This window comes from Pseudophryne corroboree, chromosome 8 (genome assembly GCF_028390025.1).
Source record: "Pseudophryne corroboree isolate aPseCor3 chromosome 8, aPseCor3.hap2, whole genome shotgun sequence".
In the NCBI taxonomy this organism is placed as follows: domain Eukaryota; kingdom Metazoa; phylum Chordata; class Amphibia; order Anura; family Myobatrachidae; genus Pseudophryne; species Pseudophryne corroboree.
The window spans coordinates 373174322-373202286 of NC_086451.1; the positions used below are offsets into that span (position 1 = coordinate 373174322).

The 27965-nt window shown below is 45.6% G+C and overlaps 1 protein-coding gene across 3 annotated transcripts in view; it reads right to left on the reverse strand.

The window, feature by feature from the left end:
• Positions 1-2846: 2846 nt before the first annotated feature.
• Positions 2847-27965, reverse strand: part of CLASRP (CLK4 associating serine/arginine rich protein) — a 94808-nt gene continuing 69689 nt past the window's right edge. For 2 of the 3 annotated variants that reach the window (XM_063937581.1, XM_063937580.1), the window contains 14 exons: positions 19549-19645; positions 19153-19231; positions 18871-18944; positions 18728-18769; positions 18420-18626; positions 16624-16884; positions 10778-10936; positions 7820-7859; positions 7228-7288; positions 6689-6747; positions 6534-6580; positions 6179-6258; positions 5907-5931; positions 2847-3681 (listed from right to left, as the gene is read on the reverse strand). In XM_063937581.1, coding sequence (XP_063793651.1) covers positions 3639-3681; positions 5907-5931; positions 6179-6258; positions 6534-6580; positions 6689-6747; positions 7228-7288; positions 7820-7859; positions 10778-10936; positions 16624-16884; positions 18420-18626; positions 18728-18769; positions 18871-18944; positions 19153-19231; positions 19549-19645 — 1274 coding nt within the window. In that variant the 3' untranslated portion in view covers positions 2847-3638. Of the gene's footprint in view, positions 3682-5906; positions 5932-6178; positions 6259-6533; positions 6581-6688; positions 6748-7227; positions 7289-7815; positions 7860-10777; positions 10937-16623; positions 16885-18419; positions 18627-18727; positions 18770-18870; positions 18945-19152; positions 19232-19548; positions 19646-27965 lie in introns of those variants that run through there. The other variant, XR_010183117.1, reaches the window with a different exon arrangement.

A 27965-nucleotide genomic window follows, 5' to 3' on the forward strand; every position in this document is an offset into this window, starting at 1 on the left:
AGGGTACACCAGTCTCATCGATGTCGACACTGGAGTCAGTATCCGTGTCGACATCTGTGTCTGTTATCTGAGGTAGCGGGCGATTTTAGAGCCCCCCATGACATTTGAGACGCTGGAACAGGCACAAGCTGAGTAGCCGGCTGTTCCGTGTCGTCGGCCTTTTATGTAAGGAGTTGACACTTTCACGTAATCCTTCCATAAGTTCAACCACACCGGTGTCGACCCCGCAGGGGGTGACAACATATTTACAGGCATTCGCTCCGCCTCCACCTCATTATCCTCCACATATCTGTCGACACAGCCGTACCGACACACAGCACACACACAGGGAATGCTCTGATAGAGGACAGGACCCCACAAAGCCGTTTGGGGAGACAGAGGGAGAGTATGCCAGCACACACCAGGGCGCTATATATCACAGGGATAGCACCTATAAAAAAGTGTTTTCCCTTATAGCTGCATATATGTTGTATACTGCGCCTAAATTGTGTGTCCCCCTCTCTTTTTAACCCTTTCTGTAGTGTATTAACTGCAGGGGAGAGCCAGGGAGCTTCCCTCCAACGGAGCTGTGAGGGAAAAATGGCGCCAGTGTGCTGAGGAGATAGGCTCCGCCCCTTTTTCGCGGACTTTTCTCCCGCATTTTTATGGAATCTGGCAGGGGTTAATATACATCCATATAGCCCTGGGGGTTATATGTGATGTATTTTTGCCAGCCAAGGTGTTTATATTGCTGCTCAGGGCGCCCCCCCCCCCCCCCAGCGCCCTGCACCCTCAGTGACCGGAGTGTGTGGTGTGCATGAGGAGCAATGGCGCACAGCTGCAGTGCTGTGCGCTACCTTGGTGAAGACTGATGTCTTCTGCCGCCGATTTTCCGGACCTCTTCTTGCTTCTGGCTCTGTAAGGGGGCCGGCGGCGCGGCTCTGGGACCGGACTCCGAGGCTGGGCCTGTGTTCGGTCCCTCTGGAGCTAATGGTGTCCAGTAGCCTAAGAAGCCCAAGCTGGCTGCAAGCAGGCAGGTTCGCTTCTTCTCCCCTTAGTCCCTCGATGCAGTGAGCCTGTTGCCAGCAGGTCTCACTGAAAATAAAAAACCTAAAACTAACTTTTTCTAAGAAGCTCAGGAGAGCTCCTAGATTGCACCCTGCTCGGTCGGGCACAAAAATCTAACTGAGGCTTGGAGGAGGGTCATAGGGGGAGGAGCCAGTGCACACCAGATAGTCCTAAAGCTTTCTTTAGATGTGCCCAGTCTCCTGCGGAGCCGCTATTCCCCATGGACCTTACGGAGTTCCCAGCATCCACTAGGACGTCAGAGAAATTGAGGATTATTGCTGCCCAGGGCGCCCCCCTGCACCCATCAGTGCTGCCTCTGTGTTGTGTGCCTGGGAGCAATGGCGCGAAGATCTGAAGTCTTCTGCCGCCTGAGATGTCTTCTATCTTCTCATACTCACCCGGCTTCTATCTTCCGGCATCTGTGAGGACGACGGCGGCGCGGCTCTGGGACGAACCCCAGGGCGAGACCTGTGTTCCGACTCCCTCTGGAGCTAATGGTGTCCAGTAGCCTAAGAAACAGAGCCTATCAGTTAAGTAGGTCTGCTTCTCTCCCCTCAGTCCCACGATGCAGGGAGCCTGTTGCCAACAGGACTCCATGAAAATAAAAAACCTAACAAAAATTCTTTTTCTACAGAAAACTCAGGAGAGCTCTCTGCAGTGCACCCTTCTCCTCTGGGCACAGAATCTGACTGAGGTCTGGAGGAGGGGCATAGAGGGAGGAGCCATTGCACACCCATAGGAAAAGTTCTCTTTAGGTGCCCATGTCTCCTGCGGAGCCCGTCTATACCCCATGGTCCTTACGGAGTACCCAGCATCCTCTAGGACGTAAGAGAAAAAGGAATTAAAATTCAGTAAATTCCTAACCACACATTACAGCAAGCATATTGCAAGGCACAGTGACCCTGTGAAATCTGAGAAGTTATGTGAAGAGAAAGCCCTTGCTTTCAGTATGCTTAGCATCCCATATTTGCCCTGCCGCCTACTGTACGTGGCACTAAAGCTCTTGTCAGACATTTACCATATTTCTCTAGTAGTGTTTATCAGAGGACATAAAGGGATGTCTGTGTGCGGTGTTCCAACAGTAGGAAGTCTGGCAACAAGATAAAAAATAATCTTTTTATCCCCACAGCCAGAGCAACTACTTTATTAAGTTACAGTTTACATCTCCAAGGGTCTAAGATCAGTGGTTCCCAACCGTGGTCCTCAAGTACCCCCCAACAGTTCATATTTTCCAGGTACCCTCACAGGATTGCAAGTGAAATAATTAGCTCCACCTGTTGGTCTTTTAAAATGTGTCAGTGAGTAATGAATACACCTGTTCAACTGCTTGGTGACCTGGAAAACACAAACTGTTGGGGGTACTTGGGAACCACTGGTCTAGAGGACAGACCTTAACCCCATAGAAAAACCCATGGCAAGACCCCATAGTTTGCTATTCAAAGCCATTTCCCAACTAAGCCGTCCCACCTTAAGTATTTTGCAAAATGTAATGGCCAAATATTGATCAAACATGGATTTAAAAGCCAAACCATCGCAGCTGCAACTTTTTCCTGGTCCTCAGCTCACAAGCCCAGTCTGCAGTATGACTTGGCCCCAGGGTTCATTATGAGTGATGGAGTCCCAGGAACAATAGCTGCCACCCTCCGATACCTCTTGGGGAACAGATTAGTAAAAACTGGTAAAATAACTTTTAAGGGATTGTATATGAATTCTCAAGTGTGTAAGAGTGCACAAAAAGCATAAGTAAGGTCTGGTGGTATAATCAGTCCCACATGGGTGGATAACAAAGGACTTCATCATTACAAAAACAAATTCAATTTATTTACATGTACAGTAAAATAAGGAACGTAAGTGGCAACTATGACAAATTGCTATAATATACAATCCACTCTGTGGCTGCAGGTAGCTATAAGTGAACAATCTAACTGAAATAATTGTCAGTCATTACATCACAGCATTTGAGTTATTAGATTGAATCACTTTGTTATTCTAGCATGGTATAACATTCATACAGCAGTGCGATTACACAATTACTGATAAAACCCATAAAGGAACCAGCAGACAAAGAAAAGAAAAAAAAAAAAGAATAAAAAAAAAAAAGAAAAAAGTGTGTGCATTTATACCCACAGACACCTGCCAGTCATTTCACAACTACCGTACAAGACACAATAGGTCTGCACCAGATGAATCATTCGGATTTTGAAGCATCACCTACTAAGAAGTGGTCAAGAATACAGAAAAGATTTGCCATACTTATGGCACCTGGAAAAATAAAACAGAAAATAGACCAACATTGTGTCCAATGCTAAAATAGGACTCATAGCGCCTCTCTGCAGATAAGTGCACTTTACCTAGCGCACTGTGAAAACAGCTGTTTTGGAGTAACAAGGATGTCAGATACCTAGTGAAACACTAGGTGGCACTGCTCAGCTCAACAGATGGCAGTCTCCACTGGGTGACAGGAGCTTCATGGAACACGCTCTCCTACTGTGTATCATGTGTACCAGTAAATGGAGCAACATGACACTGGCTAAAGTCATTCTGAATATATCTGACAATATAATACAAGAACAAAATCAAAACTTGGAGTGTTAATGCCGATGATGGGGACTTCTGGATTTTGAGCGTGATCTCCTGTTAAAGAAAGAACCTCAATTATTTTCATACAAAGCACAGATTGCAACGCACTGGGGGATATTCAATTGTTTGAAAAGTCAGTTGGGTGTGTTTTTTCCCCATCTAATAGACAGGAAAAACACACATCCAACTGACTTTTCAAACATTTGCATTCCCCCCAAAGTGTGAAAATTCAGACACTCTGTTGACCTTTACAGCGAGTACACTGCCTGTACAAGGGGGAGGGAGAAGTGTCACTAAAGCAGAGTATCTGCAATGGCACACTTTTATTAAGTACTCTCTAAATTGTATATTTGCTAATATGTTCATTGTGTGTAACCATATACCATAGGATTTATATATAAATATTTTAGATCTAGTACACAGGGTATGGAAAAAAGGTGCATTTGTGTGTTCACAAAAGTCTCCCTGCAGGAATGTGTGCTATTTGCTTTTGAACTCTCCGACAGAACCCTACTTAATGAGCACCCCCGCCCACTGTAGAACCATGTGTACTTAATGTGCTCCCCTCATAGAACCCTGTGTTTACAGGTTCATTCACTTACCATGCTTTGTTACAAAAGGTTTCATTTTAAATGATTTGTATGTAGCAGTGGTTCCCAAACCTGGTCAAGACACCCTAGCAAGTCCAAATTTTAAGGATTCCCATGATTAAGCACAGATCGTTAAATCAAATTAACTGAGGCACTAATTATACCACATGTGATCAAGCCTTAAGGATCATGTTTGGGAACCATTGATGCAGTATATAGTGGGTGGTATTCAAATAATATATCACGCCCTATCTCCTTTCTAAAGTGATCCCTGTTATCGCGCCCATAGTAATCAGGTTTAGCTGCGTTAAGGGTTGGGTGCCCTCGCTACCACGGGGTATCAAGCTAAAAGGATTATACCACGCCTGTCAGCAGAAACAGCACAGGTGTGGAAGGGGGAGAAAAGAATTGAATACCGCCCACTAGTATGTCTTAAACAAAATTCTGATTACTTCTGTATATAGGTTTCATTTTTCATTAACATCATTTATTTAACAGACTGAAGAATGTCTACAGAGTTCAGATAAACTAGAATGAAACCGTGCCATTTAACATATGAAACAAAAAATAATTACCTGGCTTCGTCAAGTGTTGGTGCTTACATACGTTGAGATATTGTCTCTCTCTCTGATTTTGACTTGGCCATTTTCCCTGTACTCCCCGGAGCCCTGAATCACCGATAGTCAACATCTCAAGTATGTGAGATTTTGATTAAGTGCCAATTTTGACTATACTTTGTGCTAGATTGCACACAATAGTCAAAATTGGCTTGCCTCCTGCGATACCGACCCCACGGAAGCACGCATCGGTATCGCAAGCTGTGTACACACTGTGCGATTTGCACTAACTTTCCTTACGATTTTGATTATATAGTCAAAATAGTAAAGGTTACATCGCACCGTGTGTATGCACCAGTTGGATAAACACTATAACATTACGTCCAATCCATTCAGTTGAAAATGAAAATCTGGTCATGACAATTGACCATTTGCTCCCAAACACTGGAAAACAGACAATAAATGGCCAGACTAATTGGTTAAATCTGTTTGATTTAACTAATTTATCCAAAAATAACAGTATGTCCGTTTTCCAGCTTTTGGGAGAAAATGATTATCATTTGCTCCAAGACATCACCAGATTTTAGTTCCAACAAAGCCATATCAGACCAATAATCTTATAGTATGTATTCAGCTTTTGAAAATCGCTCTGCATATATACAAGGCAAGCAATCAGGGCACTGTACGTCACTTATCACTCATACTTGTACAAAAACACTAAACACTGGTTCTACTTCATTGTAGCACATCAGGAAGAAGTTCCCAAATAAAATATTTATTAAAAGTTACTTATGTAATGCAAACATACTCCACAGCACTCTACAGGGAATGTTTCGGGCAGTCACTGCCCCAGTGGAGCTTACAATTAGTATGCTCTACCAGACATATACACACACTAGGGTCAGCAGCTAAATAACCCACCAGTATGTTTTTGGAGTATGGGAGGAATCTGGAGCCAACACAAAACATGGGAAAAACATACATGCACCACACAAATAATGCCTTGGTCATGGAACTGAGCTCATGACCTCAGAAATACTAACCACTACACCAACTGTGCTGGCCACATGATATAACAGTAAAATAATGTATTATTTATCAAGATAAACTAATTGAGTTGGGGCAATCTTACCTTTTGGAAGAGCTGTACTCCCGACCTGTAGGAGGACGAGAGAATTCTTGCAATGAGTTTTATGGAAATCAAGGAACATACATTAAACAAGTCACAAATACTGTACAAATGCAAACTGTGTGTTGAAATAATCACTTTATTCGGTATCAAGATTAGCAACTGTTTCTGTGGATTCTCAAGTAGTCCGAAGAAGCAAAAGTAAAGGAATAAATTCAATGAGGACAGTAAAAACACAGGGATAAGCATGCCTCATCCTAACAGACCGCACTCACTGTGTCTCGGTGATGGCGATCGGCTCCTGGTGTAGTGCCTCTCCCACTCGTCGCGCTCTCTCTCCCTGCGCTCTCGCTCTCTGCAGGAAAGATTGGATTGGTTGGTGTTACTCTGCCTTACAGTAGTCAGAGCAAGCTGCTTGATCATCAAAGGTTTTTAAAATCTATATTTATCTCTAGTGTTTAACTCCAAATCCATAACACGCAGCATGTACCCAACAGCCCAGCCTCAGCTAAACCCCTGTACACCATCAGCAATGTTATTCCAAATTTATATCCTCAATCACTGGGAAATACACCCAGAAGTGATCATATTCCATACACAGAACCCAATTCTAGACTGGATTTCACTCACTTCATGCGGATCTTCCTCGCCATGGCTCGTAGTTCATCTTCACGCTCCTGGAGAATGAAAGAAAAATCAGGTTTCATATCGCTGTACGTAGCTTCCTATCAGGCATGAGCATACTAAGATGGACAGGGCAATGTGATTGCCTGCTGGAGAGCTACCTGGCGTTCATGCTCCTGCTGTATGATCTTCTCCTGTGCCGCTTTCTTATCCGCTTTGTCTGCAAACAAAGCAAAGACCACCATGAAAGCGATCAGGACATGAAGAAAATAGCGGCATTTTAACCCCGATCACTCAGTATTTCAATGACGTAACGGTTTGTTACACACTAGCACTTTCCTGCAGTCTCTACAGATAACACACAGTCAGGCCATCGTTAGGGGTGTGCGGCGTGCTGCGATTGAGACCGCAAAGGCGCAGTGCCCTGCTGTACAACCTCATCTCAAGACGGTGGTCCTGCAGCGGGGAAGCGGCTCTGACACCTTGCAAGGCTGGTGACCGCACCTCCCCCCCCACCCCTCCTCCCTGGCCTTCGTGTCAAAACTCAACAAAGGAGCACATTTACAATACAGCCATGGACAGAAGTTGCAAATGATTGTGTGACCATACACCTGGGGTGTACAATTTGGCCACAGCAATGGTTTAATATTATCTATAAGTTATAACATAAACCTCTCTGCATTTTCCTAAATATACTCACACTGCTTGTTTAGGGCTTTCTGCATGCGGAGTTTCAGTTTCTCTTTTGGCGTCAATTTAGTCTAGAAATAATTAGGAAAATTAAAGAATAAGCACGGGTGGCAACAGTAATACTAGAGAGGTTGTAGGCATGAGTTACACAGGAGAGAATAGCTGCAAGGAGAAAACAACTGGTTAAAAAACAAACAATACGTTGTGTTACCAATATTTAAAATAAAGCCTGGAGGGGGAATGGTTAACAAAACTTGTACAAACACGACCTGTATGTGCTGTTAAGACTATTACCAATGGGTGATGCTTAATTGCTGAACACTTAATACAATGCCAATATATACTTTTGCTTCTTTGTGCAAGACTATTACTATTATGTTGCTACACATCACTAGAGAAACTACGGTTGACTTAAAAAAAATACAAAGTACTACTGCACTTCCGAATGTCTATGGTCGGTTTATAAGCAGATTGCAGCTAACAAACACACTGCGCATTATAGAGGTGGATGTGCGCTACAGCCTGTATAATATACGCCCCCGCTCGCTAACCACAACACCGCATCCTGCGTGAATCAACAAGGCGGTAAAATTCTTACTGACTTTGGCTGATCCACTTTCTCTGCAAACTGCAAGTTCAGGCCTAGTGGAATGAGAAAAAGGAAAAAGATTAGAAACCCAACGCCTTTATGTGTTCCATTATCACTTTTCCTCGCTAACATGTGCTAACTCTCCTGCATATGATCTTCTGGAACACCAAAATCCAATCACTCATTCTTACTGCATGTTACCCTGTACAGAGTTTAACTTATTCATTACACTACGAGGTATGGCTATTCAATAACGAGATTGATGCTATAACTTGCGATTATATTAACACTAGTCAACCGCGTTGCCTGACATCAAGCATTAAAAAAATAAAAATAAGTAATGTCTTGTGTGTTCTACAATGCATTCATCTAAAGTTTACTGTATACCAGCAGAGTAAACTTTTGGGAGACAGTACTTACAAAGAATTTGTTAGATCAACTGAATTTAGGGCAGAAAAAAATTGGCAAGAGCTTTGCTGCAATATAATCCAAAGGGAAAAAGCGTCCCTCACTCAATGCTTTTTCTATGGCAAAAAAGCACAACTTTGACGTGTTATTCTTTAACAACCTGACTACTTAGCAAAATGTTGTGACCTTACTGCACATCTACATCACACACCCTATTGAATACCACCTGAACCATCAAAATCGGTTTAGTTACTCTCACAAAAAAATAGCTTCGCCAAATTTATAGATTAGTACATTTGAATTCCATTCCTCCTCTATGGAACTCCCCTTCTGCAACCACACACCGCTGCATTCTTATTTTTCATTGGTCACAGCCGTGCTGAAGCTCATCTGTCAGCTGTCTCAACAGCGCTGTTTTATTCTTTACCTCAGTAACCAATGCAAAATGGGTTCTCATGAGTACAGATTTGACTTTAGGGAAAAGAAAGTAGTGACATGGTGCTAGGTCTGGTGAGAATGGCGGGTGTTCTATCACTGCAACCTGTTTCTCTGCCAAAACTGCTTCACCGAGAGAGCTGTGTGGCTTGGTGCATCGTCCTGATGAATAACCATTTTCCCCACAACTCTGGCCTATTTCTTCTGATTCTTGCCCCAAAAAAATTCTATAACATTTTTGTAGTAATGCAGATTCACTGTTGCGCCTCCTGGTACACAGTCTGCCAAAATAACACCCTTGGTATGAAAGAAAACCACTAACATGGCTTTGAGTTTGGAATTGCTTTGAGAGGATGGCAGTTTCCACTGCATGGACTGGTGTTTTGTCTCAAGATCCTACTGGAAGATCAATGTTTCATCACTTTATCTAAAAAATGTGAATCCGATTGAATTTGTCTGTACAAATTCACTTTCTATTCTCTTTCCGCTCGGCAGTGGGAAGCCTTGAAACCACCTTAGCACAGACTTTTATCATAATAAGATCATACTTGCCTACCTGACCCTCTCCATGAGGGAGAAAATGCTCTGCTCCTGGACTTTCCTGGTAATGTAGGATTGCCATCACCTGTGGTGAAACGCCTTTCTTATCAATTACCTAGCTCACCACCGGTGATGGCAATCATACATTACCAGGAAAGTCCAGGAACAGAGCATTTTCTCCCTCATGGAGAGGGTCAGGTAGGCAAGCATGAATAAGATCTTGATGCAGAACTTGTCTAACAGCTTCTTTGTTTATGTTTACCATTTCTTCTACCATTCTGATGCGGAGTCAGTCAATTAAAACATTTTCTAAAGTTTTTTCCACATTTACATTTGTTTTTGATGTGCAAGGTCTTCCAAGATGTTCATCATCTTCAACATTGTCATGACAGTCACTGAGGGGGGTATCCAATTAGCCCTGTAAAGTCTCGGCTTGTGCCAACTCATCAAGGATTTTGTTACACCTGCCTCAGGCAGGTGAAACCAAATCCCTGGAAACAGGATGAAAATGGGCCGTTTTTACTGAAGGGAGGCACTCAATTGACTGCCTGTCGGGATCCCGGCGGTCAGGATACAGACGCCGGAATCCCGACACCAGCTGAAATACCGGCGGTCAGAGTCCTGACCGCCGGCTGGATACTCCTCTAGGGTAGTGGTCCATGCCACCCGGGCCCGAAGCGTGGCAAGCGCAGCGACTTCGCGAGGGGACATTTTGCGCTTGCCGCCGGGATCTCCCGGTGTCCGTCTCCTAACCGCTGGGATCTCTTACTGATCCCCTACTGAAAACACAAAGGTTTCCCTGAAGAGAGAATGTTTTTTTGGGTTTTTTTTTTTTTTTTTTTTTTTACTAGCGACCAAACTGGAAAGCCTGTAAAAAAAAAAAAAAACAGGTGAAAAATCATGAAAATCCGTTTTTCATGCCCAATGTTTCTTCACATACAATTGGATAACCCCCTAAATTTTTATGTGCCACTCAAACACATGTACACGTGACATACAATCTGACCCATAAGCCTTGGTTAGCATACGGAAAGATTCGGTCTGTGTTTTGTTTGACTAAAAAGTTAACACTGTTTTACTTTTGAACTAAGCATTTTTGCGACACACGGGAAAAACTTCTTTGAAATACTGTATCTGTGTGAGAGGGATGAAACATACAAAACAGTTTTTGGATAGTCCAAGGTCAGCGTTCCCACACTCCCTTCTAACTCACGCAGTACGGTTTATTGTTTACAAGTACAATCTCGTTATTTAATAGTCACATCTCGTATGTAGCAGGTTTCCATTCAACGTTTGCATCATAGTTAGGGATGAAGTTGCACAACGCATTTTGAGCAATATGCCCTAGCTTTAGTAAATGCCACCTGATAACTCCCCTTTCTCAAATATGTTTTCCTGTTAAATTTAAGAAAAGCCAAGTGGTTTATACAATCTGAGTAACTAGAAAACGCCTTTAAACTAAAATTTGTTTTAGTTTTAGACAAAAAATAAAAATAAAACAATAAATAATAATACTACTACAATGCTCCTGAAGAGTGACTCCTTACTCATGTGCCTAGCTTGCGCAAGTTCAAGATACTGTTTTCACCTTTTCAATCGCTCCCCCAGTGCTGGGGATACTGTCCTTCCTGCCCCCCTCTCTCGATTTGGAGAAGGGGTCCTGGAAAGGCTGCTTTGGCTACTGCCTTGTGGACGCCCACTGTTCCTTCCACCACGACTGTATCTGTCAGGTGTCCGTGAGCGACTTCTACAGAAAAACCAAAAATTATGATGAAAAAAAATAAGAATTTACTTACCGATAATTCTATTTCTCGTAGTCCGTAGTGGATGCTGGGGACTCCGTCAGGACCATGGGGTTTAGCGGCTCCGCAGGAGACAGGGCACAATAATAAAAGCTTTAGGATCAGGTGGTGTGCACTGGCTCCTCCCCCTATGACCCTCCTCCAAGCCTCAGTTAGGATACTGTGCCCGGACGAGCGTGCATAATAAGGAAGGATATTGAATCCCGGGTAAGACTCATACCAGCCACACCAATCACACCGTACAACCTGTGATCTGAACCCAGTTAACAGTATGATAACAACGAAGGAGCCTCTGAAAAGATGGCTCACAACAAGAATAACCCGATTTTTGTAACAATAACTATGTACAAGTATTGCAGACAATCCGCACTAGGGATGGGCGCCCAGCATCCACTACGGACTACGAGAAATAGATTTACCAGTGAGTAAAATCTTATTTTCTCCGACGTCCTAGTGGATGCTGGGAACTCCGTAAAGACCATGGGGATTATACCAAAGCTCCCAAACGGGCGGGAGAGTGCGGATGACTCTGCAGCACCGAATGAGAGAAACTCCAGGTCCTCCTCAGTCAGGGTGTGCCCCTGACCAAGTAGCAGCTCGGCAAAGTTGTAAAGCCGAGACCCCTCGGGCAGCCGCCCAAGATGAGCCCACTTCCTTGTGGAATGGGCTTTTACTGATTTTGGCTGTGGCAAGCCTGCCACAGAATGTGCAAGCTGAATTGTACTACAAATCCAGCGAGCAATCGTCTGCTTAGAAGCAGGAACACCCATCTTGTTGGGTGCATACAGGCTAAACAGCGAGTCAGATTTTCTGACTCCAGTCGTCCTGGAAACATATATTTTCAGGGCCCTGACAACGTCAAGTAACTTGGAGTCCTCCAAGTCCCTAGTAGCCGCAGGTACCACAATAGGTTGGTTCATGTGAAAAACAGAAAACACCTTAAGGAGAAATTGAGGACGAGTCCTCAATTCTGCCCTGTCAGAATGAAAAATTAAGTAAGGGCTTTTATATGATAAAGCCGCCCATTCTGACACACGCCTGGCTGAAGCCAGGGCTAATAGAATCTTCACCTTCCATGTGAAATATTTTAATTCCACAGTGGTGAGTGGATCAAACCAATGTGACTTTAGGAAACTCAAACCAACATTGAGATCCCAAGGTGCCACTGGGGGCACAAAAGGAGGCTGTATATGCAGTACCCCTTTTACAAACGTCTGAACTTCAGGCACTGAAGCCAGTTCTTTCTGGAAGAAATTTGACAGGGTCGAAATTTGAACCTTAATGGACCCTAATTTTAGGCCCATAGACAGTCCTGTTTTCAGGAAATGTAGGAAACGACCCAGTTGGAATTCCTCTGTAGGGACCTTCTTGGCCTCACACCACGCAACATATTTTCGCCAAATGCGGTGAAAATGTTTTGCGGTTACATCCTTCCTGGCTTCGACCAGGGTAGGGATGACTTCATCTGGAATGCCCTTTCAGGATCCGGCGTTCAACTGCCATGCCGTCAAACGCAGCCGCGGTAAGTCTTGGAACAGACAAGGCCCCTGCTGGAGCAGGTCCTTTCTTAAAGGTAGAGGCCACGGTTCTTCCGTGAGCATCTCTTGAAGTTCCGGGTACCAAGTCCTTCTTGACCCATCCGGAACCACGAGTATCGTTCTTACTCATCTCCTTCTTATGATTCTCAGTACTTTTGGTATGAGATGCATAGGAGGGAACACATACCCTGACTGGTACACCCACAGTGTTACCAGAGCGTCCACCGCTATTGCCTGAGGGTCCCTTGACCTGGCGCAATATTTGTCTAGTTTTTTGTTCAGGCGGGACGCCATCATGTCCACCTTTGGTTTTTCCCAACGGTTTACAATCATGTGGAAGACTTCCCGCTGAAGTCCCCACTCTCCCGGGTGGAGGTTATGCCTGCTGAGGAAGTTTGCTTCCCAGTTTTCCACTCCCGGAATTAACACTGCTGAGAGTGTTATCACATGATTTTTCGCCCAGCGAAGAATCCTTGCAGTTTCTGCCATTTCCCTCCTGCTTCATGTGCCGCCCTGTCTGTTTACGTGGGCGACTGCCGTGATGTTGTCCCACTGGATCAATACCGGCTGACCTTGAAGCAGAGGTCTTGCTAAGCTTAGAGCCTTGTAAATTGCCCTTAGCTCCAGTATATTTATGTGGAGAGAAGTCTCCAGACTTGATCACACTCCCTAGAAATTTTTTCCTTGTGTGACTGCTCCCCAGCCACTCAGGCTGGCATCCGTGGTCACCAGGACCCAGTCCTGAATGTCGAATCTGCGGCCCTTTCATAGATGAGCACTCTGCAGCCACCGCAGAAGAAAACACCCTTGTCCTTGGAGACAGGGTTATCCGCTGATGCATCTGAAGATGCGATCCGGACCATTTTCCCAGCAGATTCCACTGAAAGGTTCTTGCGTGAAATCTACCGAATGGGATCGCTTTGTAAGAAACCACCATTTTTCACAGGACCTTTGTGCAATGATGCACTGATACTTTTCCTGGTTTTAGGAGGTTCCTGACTAGCTCGGATAACTCCCTGGTCTTCTTCTCCGGGAGAAAACATCCTTTTCTGGACTGTGTCCAGAATCATTCCTAGGAACATTAGACGTGTCGTCGGAAAAAGCTGCGATTTTGGAATATTTAGAATCCACTCGTGCTGTCGTAGAACTACTTGAGATAGTGCTACTCCGACCGCCAACTGTTCTCTGGACCTTGCCCTTATCAGGAAAGCGTCCATATTTCTTTTAGGAAGAATCATCATTTCGGCCATTACCATGGTAAAGACCCGGGGTGCCGTGGACAATCCAAACGGCAGCGTCTGAACTGATAGTGACAGTTCTGTACCACGAACCTGAGATACCCTTGGTGAGAAGGGCAAAATTTGGACATGTAGGTAAGCGTCCCTGATATCCAGTGACACCATATCGTCCTGGTTCGCTATCACTGCTCTGAGTGACTCCATCTTGATTTGAACCCTTGTATGTAATTGTTCAAATCTTTTAGATCTCACCGAGCCGTTTGGCTTCAGTACCACAATATAGTGTGGAATAATACCCCTTCCCTTGTTGTAGGAGGGGTACTTTGATTATCACCTGCTGGGAATACAGCCTGTGAATTTTTTTCCAATACTGCCTCCCTGTCGGAGGGAGACGTTGGTAAAGCAGACTTCAGGAACTTGTGAGGGGAAGACGTCTCGAATTTCCAATGTACACCTGGGATACTACGTGTAGGATCCAGGAGTCCACTTGCGAGTGAGCCCACTGCGTGCTGAAACTCTTGAGATGACCCCCCACCGCACCTGAGTCCGCTTGTATGGCCCCAGCGTCATGCTGCGGACTTGGCAGAAGCTGTGGAGGACTTCTGTTCCTGGGAATGGGCTGCCTGCTGCAGTCTTCTTCCCTTTCCTCTAACCCTGGGCAGATATGACTGGCCTTTTGCCCGCCTGCCTTTATGGGTACGAAAGGACTGAGACTGAAAAGACTGTGTCCTTTTCTGCTGAGATGTGACTTGGGGTAACAAAAGTGGATTTTCCAGCTGTTGCCATGGCCACCAGGTCCGATGGACCGCCCCTTTATACGGCAATACTTCCATGTGCCGTCTGGAATCTGCATCACCTGACCACTGTCGTGTCTATAAACATCGTCTGGCAGATATGGACATCACATCTACTCTTGATGCCAGAATGCAAATATCCCTCTGCGCATCTCGCATATATAGAAATGCATCCTTAAAATGCTCTATAGTCAATAAAATATTGTTCCTGTCAAGGGTATCAATATTTTCAGTCAGGAAATCCGACCAAGCCCCCCCAGCGCTGCACATCCAGGCTGAGGCGATTGCTGGTCGTAGTATAACACCAGTATGTGTGTATATACTTTTTAGGATATTTTTCAGCTTCCTATCAGCTGGCTCTTTGAGGGCGGCCGTATCTGGAGACGGTAACGCCACTTGTTTTTATAAGCGTGTGAGCGCCTTATCCACCCTAAGGTGGGTTTCCCAACTCGCCCTCACTTCTGGCGGGAAAGGGTATACCTCCAATAATTTTCTATCGGAGGAAACCCACGTATCATCACACACTTTAATTTATCTGATTCAGGAAAAACTACAAGTAGATTATTCCCACCCTACATAATACCCTTATTTGTGGTACTTGTAGTATCAGAAATATGTAACACCTCCTTCATTGCCCTTAACATGTAACGTGTGGCCCTAAAGGAAAATACGTTTGTTTCTTCACCGTCGACACTGAAGTCAGTGTCCGTGTCTGTGTCGACCAACTGAGGTAAATGGGCGTTTTTACAAGCCCCTGACGGTGTCTGAGACGCCTGGACAGGTACTAATTTGTTTGCCGGCCGTCTCATGTCGTCAACCGACCTTGCATCGTGTTGACATTATCACGTAATTCCTAAATAAGCCATCCATTCCGGTGTCGACTCCCTAGAGAGTGACATCACCAATACAGGCAATTTGCTCCGCCTCCTCACCAACATCGTCCTCCTACATGTCGACACACACGTACCGACACACAGCACACACACAGGGAATGCTCTGATAGAGGACAGGACCCCACTAGCCCTTTGGGGAGACAGAGGGAGAGTTTGCCAGCACACACCAAAAACGCTATAATTATACAGGGACAACCCCTTATACAAGTGTTTTCCCTTATAGCATTTTCACATATGTAATCATATCGCCAAATAAGTGCCCCCCCTCTCTGTTTTAACCCTGTTTCTGTAGTGCAGTGCAGGGGAGAGCCTGGGAGCCTTCCTCACAGCAGAGCTGAGCAGGAAAATGGCGCCGTGTGCTGAGGAGAATAGGCCCCGCCCCCTAAAACGGCGGGCTCTTCTCTCGGAGTTTGTGAGATCTGGCAGGGGTTAAATACATCCATATAGCCTCAAGGGCTATATGTGATGTATTTTAGCCATAAAAAAGGTATAATACATTGCTGCCCAGGGCGCCCCCCCCAGCGCCCTGCACCCTCAGTGACCGCTGGTATGAAGTGTGCTGACAACAATGGCGCACAGCTGCAGTGCTGTGCGCTACCTTATGAAGACTGAAAGTCTTCTGCCGCCTGTTTCTGGACCTCTGGACCTCTTCAACTTCGGCATCTGCAAGGGGGGTCGGCGGCACGGCTCCGGGACGAACCCCAGGGTGAGACCTGTGTTCCGACTCCCTCTGGAGCTAATGGTGTCCAGTAGCCTAAGAAGCAAATCCATCCTGCACGCAGGTGAGTTTACTTGTCTCCCCTAAGTCCCTCGTAGCAGTGAGCCTGTTGCCAGCAGGACTCACTGAAAATAAAAAACCTAACTTAAACTTTTATTCTAAGCAGCTCAGGAGAGCCACCTAGATTGCACCCTTCTCGGCCGGGCACAAAAATCTAACTGAGGCTTGGAGGAGGGTCATAGGGGGAGGAGCCAGTGCACACCACCTGATCCTAAAGCTTTTATTATTGTGCCCTGTCTCCTGCGGAGCCGCTAAACCCCATGGTCCTGACGGAGTCCACAGCATCCACTTAGGACGTTAGAGAAAATAAATAAATCCAAGCTCCGCACCCAAGTGAACAAGAACAAAACAATATCTATTTAGACATCTAGTGGTATTAACTGCAACTCACCGAGACCGACGTCTCCCTCCATAATATCTATCATGGTCTGATGACCTGGACCTGGAATACTTTCTGTTGTCTCTTGTCCCCCCTCCACCAGAGTAACGTCTTACAGGGCTGCGAGAATATCTTCGGGATCGTGAACGGGATCCAGATCTACGCCTGTAGCTCTCTCGCCTGGATCTTGAACTAGATCTAGACCTGGAGGATGTCCTAGAGCTCGACGAGGTAGAGGAAGATGAAGTGGATGATGAAGAGGAAGACCTTCGTCTAAAATTTGACAGCAGACATGAGGAGATACTGTCAAATCGCAGAGCCGTCATGAGCCTGAGCAAGACTACTATTGTCATTTTTATTCAGACTTCCAGTAAGAGAGCAGACATGTTATAATTAAGATAAAATAAAAAATGTTTTAATCGTTTAAATACTTTGATAACCCAAGTATAGTGCCCAGGCAGCATGGTAGAATTATGGCCTGAACTGCTTTCTGCAATCATGTGCTGACACTCATGATGTAAGCTCCCTATAATACATAAGTAATGACTATATGGTGAGAATTCAATTGTTTCTCCATATGGCGCCCAACAGAGCAATTCAATTGTTGCTTCGTTCAAGTGTGTTGAGTCGCGGGGAGACATTTCAGCTCGCAGCACCCCATGCTGGCGAGGTGAAATGCACAAAAAAAGTGACCTGTTTGGGTGCCCAAATGGCACTTTTCATGTCACGCTCAGCACTTTAGTCGGGTTTAGCCTTTTTATGCGGCTAATCCCGGCCTGTCTGAGCGCGACCAAAAAATAAAAAATAAATTATTGAATTGCTCCCTTCGATCCTGTCACTTTCAACGGGAGATTGGGCACGCAAAACAATTGAATTACCCCCTATATGTAGATTCCTGTAAATATCATAGAAAGCGGAAGACTGGAAGTCGTTAATTCAGTGCTTTTTAGTACTAACTTCCATAATTTATAGTAAGAATCTCAATATTCTTAAAATCAACTTCGTATGTGACCTGTATAAAAGCATTTAGCTTTCAGACTTGAAAGGGTCAAAGAACACCTCAGTGACTTACGGTATGTTTGTAATTTTCCTTATGGGGTAAATTAACCCACAGAGCTGCCCAATGTTTCCATATTTTCTTTATATAGGATAAGGAACAGAGGAAACCATCATATTTTACATCTCTATCCTCACTCCATGCTGCCTGCTCAGTGTGTCTGCCCACCAAGCTTGTGTGCAAAGGCTGTACTCTTTACCAGTAGTAGTAAGAGGGGTAACATATCCACATACGGAGGTGTGCCAAAATGCACATTAAAGGAAAGATCTCTGAGAGAACAGTTAAACGCAGTATAAGAAACGTGAAGAGAGTCCAGCATGAACTTACATCCAGAACAAAACTATAATTTCTAATTAAAACAAAGTGCAATAATTCTATAAAACAAATAGGATGACATTGTTCGTATAAATCCTTTTTAAATAAGTGACCTAGCGGATTGGTGTCTCAGCACAGTTTTAATTTTAGATAGCCAACCCACAAGATATTAAAAACGGTCTACCTGTTTCAAGACCAATTAAGTCATTAAAAGCTGAAATAGCACTCATCCATATTTTACGTAGAACTCTTGACAGCACGATTTTTGTGGATGATTGAAACAGTAGGGCCATATACAAAATGTATTACTGCCCCATTCCAATTACCGGTTGGGGAATTCCGGCCCTTCTAACGCAGAAGACTCTGGGCCTCCCGCCCTCCCCCGTAAAGGCCGACCCATACGACATACGGCTGGGGAGAAACGAAAGTTACCGACCGGGAGGCCTCTTTACGACCTGAAGAAGTCCCAGGGGCCTGTGTATGTTGGGCCCGTTTGCTGCTACTGCCTGCAGGAGTAGTCTGGGTTGCAGGACCAGAAGCTTCCTCATCACTGCCCCCAAAGCTGGTTATAAAAGTTATAGCCTCCTCTCGCCCTGGACTTGGCGTTCGGGAACATGAAACAGATGAAGAGTCTGACTGGGACCTGTGTAAAAGAAGATAAGAAGCTTAGGGACCAACTACTTCACAATACAATCAACCAACAATATCTCTAGGCTACGGAACAGTATAACTAATCCTACTTACCGCCTATAAGGATCATATGTTGGACTGTCTCGTCTAGCATAACTGTACAATGAAGAACATATTTAGTTAAAATGTCATTATATTCAAACGCTTCAATCATTAATACTAATTTTGACACCCAAAACATATACTTTATTTGTTACCTGGGAGGGCTAATTTTTCTCCCCTTTAGTCGTTTTTCTCTGAACTCCCTCCTCTGTCGCCGAGATCGGCGTCCCTAGAAGTATATAATAACTTTATAATTTGACAGGGACTCTTAGAACAAACCCAAAATAAAACAAGGGTTGAAAGGCATGTTTTGGGAAGTGTAGTAGGGGGCAAGCCCAGCTTATATGGAATGAGATGGGCAAGTTACTGGCTGAAGGTATCAGGCCTGCTGCAATGAACCCTGCCACGTCGAGCTGCTGTTTGGGGCAGATCCTTACAGAATACATAGCCTTCTCTTCTTCTAATGCTTTGGCGTGTTTTATTGCTTCAGATTCCTCCTTATCTTTGCGCAGCATTCTATAAAACATAAAACACACTATAAAATCAATAACGGACATAGGGGAATTCTATACCAGAGAGAAAACAGCTCATCACTGGTAAAGAAACAAATGTGATCGAATACAGGTGTTAAATATAGTAGCGGGCTGAACAGTATTCCGCAAACTTACAGGACTGTATTTCTAGCAATAAGTGACTGACGCCATACAAAACATGTTAAAGAACAACTTAGCAACTCTAAATATTCAGAGTCTCTAAGGTGTGTAATGAAACTCATTTACTTATATATGCTCATTGCAGGTTACACATGACTGCCTGGTTCCAGATCTATTCACCTGACAAAGTCACCCTCAGCCATCCCATAACTGGTCGCTTGCTTGTTCAGATCAGCAACTTGCTCTTCTGTGATTTCATCTACATCCACCTCCACATCTGATGAGGAAATATGAAGTTACTCCGTGTGTTTTGCTTTTAATAAAAATAACCCCTTTGAAAACCGTGGCAAAAAAAAATGCTGATAATCATTAATTTCCACAAATCGCTGTTCATTAAATTCATCCTAAAGATTTTAACTACTAGTAGGAACATTTCTTGTTTATAGCAGAACAGAGAAAATGAATATGTGGTTTGTCAGCTGATGAACGGTGTCACGATATCTATCTGTATGCACCAGCATGAACTTTCAGGCAATCCACCACCCATCCACATGAGCCCTTAAGACTAGCACGTACTTGCCTACTCTCCTAGAAGTTGCGGGAGACTCTCGATTCTTCGGGTAGTCCCCTGCTTCCCCACAGAAGAGTAGGCGGATCTTCTGAATCCCGGCCACTTCGAAGTGAATCGGGCAGGATGGGGAGATAATATGGGGAATCACTACACCATACAGAGAGATCTAATGACATGTGAGACTGTTCCACACAATGGCCAGCAATGTCTTCTCTCAAGGCTTCTCCCAGATAGGAAATACAAAAAGTTGGCAACTAGGAACTAACCTTTCCATAAGCGTTAAATCAGACCACCTCATTACTCTTACTCAGCCCTTGGTGACCCTCCTGGTTACAGCCCTCCCTCTCTAAGCCATCAGGGGAAGGATCCTGTTTTCTGATGTTCTCTTCTCTTAGCGCTAGCCCTGCACCTGTGCGCTTTTGTTCTCGCCTTCCACCAGTGACACTGATCCCGACTGTAGCGCACTTGTTGAGTACAGGTTTATGGAGCACGGTATTAAGTTCCCTCTCCCCTCCCAACAAATCACAGTGGTTGTTGCTTTGTGTTTGTTATCTATGTAATACCATGTACTAAAGCAGAATTGTGTTTTTGCGGCACTGCGGACACCCTGTGATGCCATAGAATTTTTTAAAAATATGATTGTTAATTACTATTTAACAATTAAGTTACCTTGCTGAAGCCTTGTGTGAAACAAGGAAGAGTAATACCTTACTGGCTCCACAGCCATAAAGATAGTTTAAGATTGTTGTTTATAAGTTAGGGTGTTTCATCATTTGCTCATCAGTAAAAGGCTATTACACCTATATAAGAGCAGAACCTATGGCACATACAGTAGGTTTGGAACACTCAGGTTTGTGCTAACACCATGCCAAGGAGAAAAAACATCTGCAATGATTACAGAGAATAAATTGTTGATGCATATTGGGATGGAATAGGTTATTAGGCAATTTCTAAACCATTAAACTTCCATCATTATACATTGAGGAAAAATAATTTGTATGATGGTCTCCCACATTCAAGAAGTATAAAATTCCTGTTTTTCCTTCCATCCTTTGGATGAGTAAATTTACAGTCACGGTGTGCAACACTTTCCAACTACAACCTCCATCCTTGACCATAAAAGAATGAACCTGTATCCTTTTTGCTTGATTACAATCCACATTGTAAGGAAGAGGTTCCCTCACTCGAATGTAAGCTTGTTGAATCAAAAAGATCTACCTTGCTATTGTCTGAGGCAGGTCAGCAGCTTTTTTTGAGATCACAGGGTTTAAAGATCATCAATTTTCTCAAATGTGTCCTACTGACATATAGGCAATGCCTCATCATCATCATCCAAATTTAGAGACCACATTAGGCTGGAAAGATGGTTTAGCCTGCAGAACAGCCCTAGTATCAAAAAATAAAGGAGATCTGAAACAGCGCACTCACTGTTCCAACAACCTCCCAGCTGTGGAAAATAAGATTTTACTCACCGGTAAATCTATTTCTCGTAGTCCGTAGTGGATGCTGGGAACTCCGTAAGGACCATGGGGAATAGCGGCTCCGCAGGAGACTGGGCACAACTAAAGAAAGCTTTAGGACTACCTGGTGTGCACTGGCTCCTCCCACTATGACCCTCCTCCAGACTTCAGTAAGGATACTGTGCCCGGAAGAGCTGACACAATAAGGAAGGATTTTGAATCCCGGGTAAGACTCATACCAGCCACACCAATCACACCGTATAACTCGTGATATTATACCCAGTTAACAGTATGAAATATATAACTGAGCCTCACTAACAGATGGCTCATAACAATAACCCTTTAGTTAGGCAATAACTATATACAAGTATTGCAGACAATCCGCACTTGGGTTGGCGCCCAGCATCCACTACGGACTACGAGAAATAGATTTACCAGTGAGTAAAATCTTATTTTCTCCGACGTCCTAGTGGATGCTGGGAACTCTGTAAAGACCATGGGGATTATACCAAAGCTCCCAAACGGGCGGGAGAGTGCGGATGACTCTGCAGCACCGAATGAGCAAACTCAAGGTCCTCCTCAGCCAGGGTATCAAACTTGTAGATTTTTGCAAAAATGTTTGAACCCGACCAAGTAACAGCTCGGCAAAGTTGTAAAGCCGAGACCCCTCGGGCAGCTGCCCAAGAAGAGCCCACTTTCCTTGTGGAATGGGCTTTTACAGATTTAGGGTGCGGCAGTCCAGCCACATAATGTGCAAGTTGAATCGTGCTACAGATCCAGCGAGCAATAGTCTGCTTAGAAGCAGGAGCACCCAGCTTATTGGGTGCATACAGGATAAATAGCGAGTCAGTTTTCCTGACTCCAGCCGTCCTGGAAACATATATTTTCAGGGCACTGACTACGTCCAGTAACTTGGAGTCCTCCAAGTCCCACGTAGCCGCAGGCACCACAATAGGTTGGTTCACATGAAAAGCTGATACCACCTTAGGAAGGAATTGGGAACGAGTTCTGAATTTCGCCCTATCCATATGAAAATCAGATAAGGGCTTTTGCATGACAAAACCGCCAATTCTGATACACGCCTGGCCGACGCCAAGGCCAACCGCATGACCACTTTCCACGTGAGGTATTTTAGCTCTACGGATTTAAGTGGCTCAACCCAATGCGACTTCAGTAAATCCAACACCACGTTGAGATCCCACGGTGCCACTAGAGGCACAAACGGGGGCTGAATATGCAGCACTCCCTTAACAAAAGTCTGAACTTCAGGCAGTGAAGCCAGTTCTTTTTGGAAGAAAATGTACAGAGCCGAAATCTGGACCTTAACGTAACCCAATTTTAAGCCCGTAGTCACTCCTGACTGTAGGAAGTGCAGAAATCGACCCAGTTGAAATTCCTCCGTTGGGGCCTTCCTGGCCTCACACCAAGCAACATATTTTTGCCATATGCGGTGATAATATTTTGCGATCACATCTTTCCTAGCCTTAACCAGCGTAGGAATAACTTCCTCCGGAATGCCTTTTTCCTTTAGGATCCGGTGTTCAACCGCCATGCCGTCAAACACAGCCGTGGTAAGTCTTGGAATAGGCAGGGCCCCTGCTGCAGCAGGTCCTGTCTGAGCGGCAGAGGCCATGGGTCCTCTGAGATCATTTCTTGAAGTTCTGGGTACCAAGCTCTTCTTGGCCAATCCGGAACCACGAGTATAGTTCTTACTCCTCTACTTCTTAGTATTCTCCATACCTTGGGTATGAGAGGCAAAGGAAGGAACACATACACCGACTGGTACACCCACGGTGTTACCAGAGCGTCCACAGCTATCGCCTGAGGGTCCCTAGACCTGGCGCAATATCTTTTTAGCTTTATGTTGAGGCAGGACGCCATCATGTCCACCTGTGGCCTTTCCCAATGGTGTACAATCATTTTGAAGACTTCTGGATGAAGTCCCCACTCTCCCGGGTGGAGGTCGTGCCTGCTGAGAAAGTCTGCTCCCCAATTGTCCACTCCGGGGATGAACACTGCTGACAGTGCTAACACATGATTTTCCGCCCATCGGAAAATCCTTGTGGCTTCTGCCATCACCATCCTGCTTCTTGTGCCGCCCTGCTGGTTTACATGGGCGACCGCCGTGATGTTGTCTGACTGGATCAGCACCGGCTGGTGTTGAAGCAGGGGTCTAGCCTGACTTAGGGCATTGTGAATGGCCCTTAGTCCCAGAATATTTATGTGTAGGGAAGTCTCCTGACTTGACCATAGTCCTTGGAAGTTTCTTCCCTGTGTGACTGCCCCCCAGCCTCGAAGGCTGGCATCTGTGGTCACCAGGACCCAGTCCTGTATGCCGAATCTGCGGCCCTCTAGAAGATGAGCACTCTGCAGCCACCACAACAGCGACACCCTGGCCCTTGGAGACAGGGTTATCAGCCGATGCATCTGAAGATGCGACCCGGACCTCTTGTCCAACAGATCCCACTGGAAGATCCTTGCATGGAACCTACCGAATGGAATTTCTTCGTAAGAAGCTACCATCTTTCCCAGGACTCGCGTGCATTGATGCACCGACCATGTATTTGTATTAGGAGGTCTCTGACTAGAGATGACAACTCCTTGGCCTTCTCCTCCGGGAGAAACCCTTTTTCCTGTTCTGTGTCCAGAACCATACCCAGGAACAGTAGACGCGTCGTAGGAACCAGCTGCGATTTTGGACTATTCAGAATCCAGCCGTGCTGTTGTAGCACTTCCCGAGATAGTGCTACTCCGACGAACAACTGTTCCCTGGACCTCGCCTTTATAAGGAGATCGTCCAAGTACGGGATATTATAACTCCCTTTTTTCGAAGGAGTATCATCATTTCGGCCATTACCTTGGTAAATACCCTCGGTGCCGGGGACAGACCAACGGCAACGTCTGGAATTGGTAATGACAGTCCTGTACCACAATTTTGAGGTACTCCTGGTGAGGAGGGTAAATGGGGACATGCAGGTAAGCATCCTTGATGTCCAGTGATACCATGTAATCCCCTTCGTCCAGGCTTGCAATAACCGCCCTGAGCGATTCCATTTTGAACTTGAACCTTCGTATATAAGTGTTCAAGGATTTCAATTTTAGAATGGGTCTCACCGAACCGTCTGGTTTCGGTACAACAAACATTGTGGAATAGTAACCCCGGCCTTGTTGAAGGAAGGGTACCGTGATTATCACCTGCTGGAAGTACAGCTTGTGAATTGCCGCCAGTACTACCTCTCCTCGAGGGCAGTAGGTAAGACTGATTTGAGGTAACGGCAAGGGGGGAGTCGCCCCGAAACTCCAGCTTGTATCCCTGTGATACTACTTGCAGAACCCAGGGAACCACCTGTGAGCGAGCCCACTGGTCGCTGAAGTTCCCGAGACGCGCCACCACCGCACCTGGCTCTACCTGTGGAGCCCCAGCGTCCTGCGGTGGACTCAGAGGAAGCGGGGGAAGATTTTTGATCCTGGGAACTGGCTGTCTGGTGCAGCTTTTCCCCTCTTCCCTTGTCTCTGTGCAGAAAGTTAGCGCCTTTAACCCGCTTGCTTTTCTGAAGCCGAAAGGACTGTACCTTATAATACGGTGCTTTCTTAGGCTGTGAGGAAACTTGAGGTAAATTTTTTCCTTCCCAGCTGTTTCTGTGGATACGAGGTCCCAGAGACCATCCCCAAACAATTCCTCACCCTTATCAGGCAGAATCTCATGTGCCTTCTAAAGTCAGCATCGCCTGTCCACTGCCGGGTGCCCTAATACCCTCCTGGCAGAATGGACATTGCATTAATTCTGGATGCCAGCCGGCAAATATCCCTCTGTGCATCCCTCATATATAAGACGACATCTTTAATATGCTCTATGGTTAGCAATAGTATCCCTGTCCTGACAGGGTAATAGACCACGCTGCAGCAGCACTATCCATGCTGAGGCAATTGCAGGTCTCAGTATAGTACCTGAGTGTGTATATACAGACTTCAGGATAGCCTCCTGCTTTTTAACAGCAGGCTCCTTCAAAGTGGCCGTATCCTAAGACGGCAGTGCCACCTTTTTTGACAAACGTGTGAGCGCCTTATCCCCCCTAGGGGATATCTCCCAACGTGACCTATCCTCTGGCGGGATAGGGTACGCCATCAGTAACTTTATAGAAATTACCAGTTTCTTATCGGGGGAACCCATGCTTCTTCACACACTTCATTCACTCATCTGATGGGGGAACAAAACACTGCCTGCTTTTTCTCCCCAAACATAAAACCCCTTTTTTTGTGGTACCTGGGTTAATGTCAGAAATGTGTAACACATTTTTCATTGCCGAGATCATGCAACGGATGTTCCTAGTGGATTGTGTATATGTCTCAACCTCGTCGACACTGGAGTCAGACTCCGTGTCGACATCTGTGTCTGCCATCTGAGGTAGCGGGCGTTTTTGAGCCCCTGATGGCCTTTGAGACGCCTGGGCAGGCTCGGGCTGAGAAGCCGGCTGTCCCACAGCTGTTACGTCATCCAGTCTTGTATGTAAGGAGTTGACACTGTCGGTTAATACCTTCCATCTATCCATCCACTCTGGTGTCGGCCCCACAGGGGGCGACATCACATTTATCGGCATCTGCCCCGCCTCCACATAAGCCTCCTCATCAACCATGTCGACACAGCCATACCGACACACCGCACACACACAGGGAATGCTCTGACTGAGGACAGGACCCCACAAAGTCCTTTGGGGAGACAGAGAGAGAGAGTATGCCAGCACACACCAGAGCGTTATATAATGCAGGGATTCACACTACCCACAGTGATTTTTCCCTTATAGCTGCTATAATACACAGATTTTGCGCCTAAATTTAGTGCCCCCCCTCTCTTTTTAACCCTTTGAGCCTGAAAACTACAGGGGAGAGCCTGGGAGCTGTCTTCCAGCTGCACTGTGAAAAGAAAATGGCGCCAGTGTGCTGAGGGAGATAGCCCCGCCCCTTTTTCGGCGGACTTCCTGCCGCTTTTTTATGGATCCTGGCAGGGGTATTTTACACATATATAGCCTCTAGGACTATATATTGTGTTATTTTGCCAGACAAGGTGTTAATATTGCTGCTCAGGGCGCCCCCCCCCCCAGCGCCCTGCACCCATCAGTGACCGGAGTGTGAGGTGTGCATGAGGAGCAATGGCGCACAGCTGCAGTGCTGTGCGCTACCTTGTTGAAGACCAAAGTCTTCTGCCGCCGATTTTCCGGACCATCTTCTTGCTTCTGGCTCTGTAAGGGGGACGGCGGCGCGGCTCCGGGACCGGACGATCGAGGTCGGGCCCTGTGTTCGATCCCTCTGGAGCTAATGGTGTCCAGTAGCCTAAGAAGCCCAAGCTAGCTGCAAGCAGGTAGGTTCGCTTCTTCTCCCCTTAGTCCCTCGTAGCAGTGAGTCTGTTGCCAGCAGATCTCACTGAAAATAAAAAACCTAAAAAACTCTTTTTCTAGGAGCTCAGGAGAGCCCCTAGTGTGCATCCAGCTCAGCCGGGCACAAGATTCTAACTGAGGTCTGGAGGAGGGTCATAGTGGGAGGAGCCAGTGCACACCAGGTAGTCCTAAAGCTTTCTTTAGTTGTGCCCAGTCTCCTGCGGAGCCGCTATTCCCCATGGTCCTTACGGAGTTCCCAGCATCCACTAGGACGTCAGAGAAATAACCAGGAAAATTGGGAGGTATTTGTCATAGGGGTAAATGTATGAAGCAGTGATAAGAGTGGAGAAGTGAGCCAGTGGAGAAGTTGCCCATGGCAACCCATAAGCTGCTTTGTATTATTTTATAGTATGCAAATTATAAATGTTACTTTAATGCTGATTGGTTGCCATGGGCAGTTTCTCCACTGGCTCACTTCTTCACTCTTATCACTGCTTCATACATTTAACCCATAATGAGACATTAAGTTTGAAAAGAACCCATCCCAATAAAGGCTAAAAAAGTGTTTGTTTAAACAGTTGGACCCAGCTGAGCTTGTGTGCATGATTGGTCAGGCTACAATGGCCTCATGCCATCCAAAGATGGCATTCGCTACTGGGACCAAGCTCTGAAAAGCGAATGATTTAAGCTAGGCAGTTTCCGCCAGGAACACGCGGATGTAAAAGGTGAATAACCCACATCCTTATGTTAGTAACAGATCTTCTAATTGTCTGCAGGGAGAGAGAACTTCCATTAGAAATGCAGCTCTGAAGTGCTGATAAGCTATCTGCCATTATGACAGCAGCCACAGGGAGTGACCAGCTCTCCTTTCCAGAGGTCTGTTTAGTGAAGCACAGGCGTAAGACAGAGGCGCTCATCTGCACTTTCTCCCACACCTAGCTCGCTGTATGTTAAGCTTCCTGGCAGCCCCCACAGCCGTCACTGGCTACAGGTACAGTAATGAAATAGGAAAATAAACTGTTACAATAACACTGCCATAGGCATCACAACAGTAAAAATGTGCCTGAAGTATGGCAGCTTATTCAAAGAACCTAGGCACACCTCGATAACCCCACTTCCAGTATCCCCCAAGTTGGATATAGTAAGCATTATTTACCCCTGGGAAACACCTAAGACTCTAGGATTGAGTGGTTC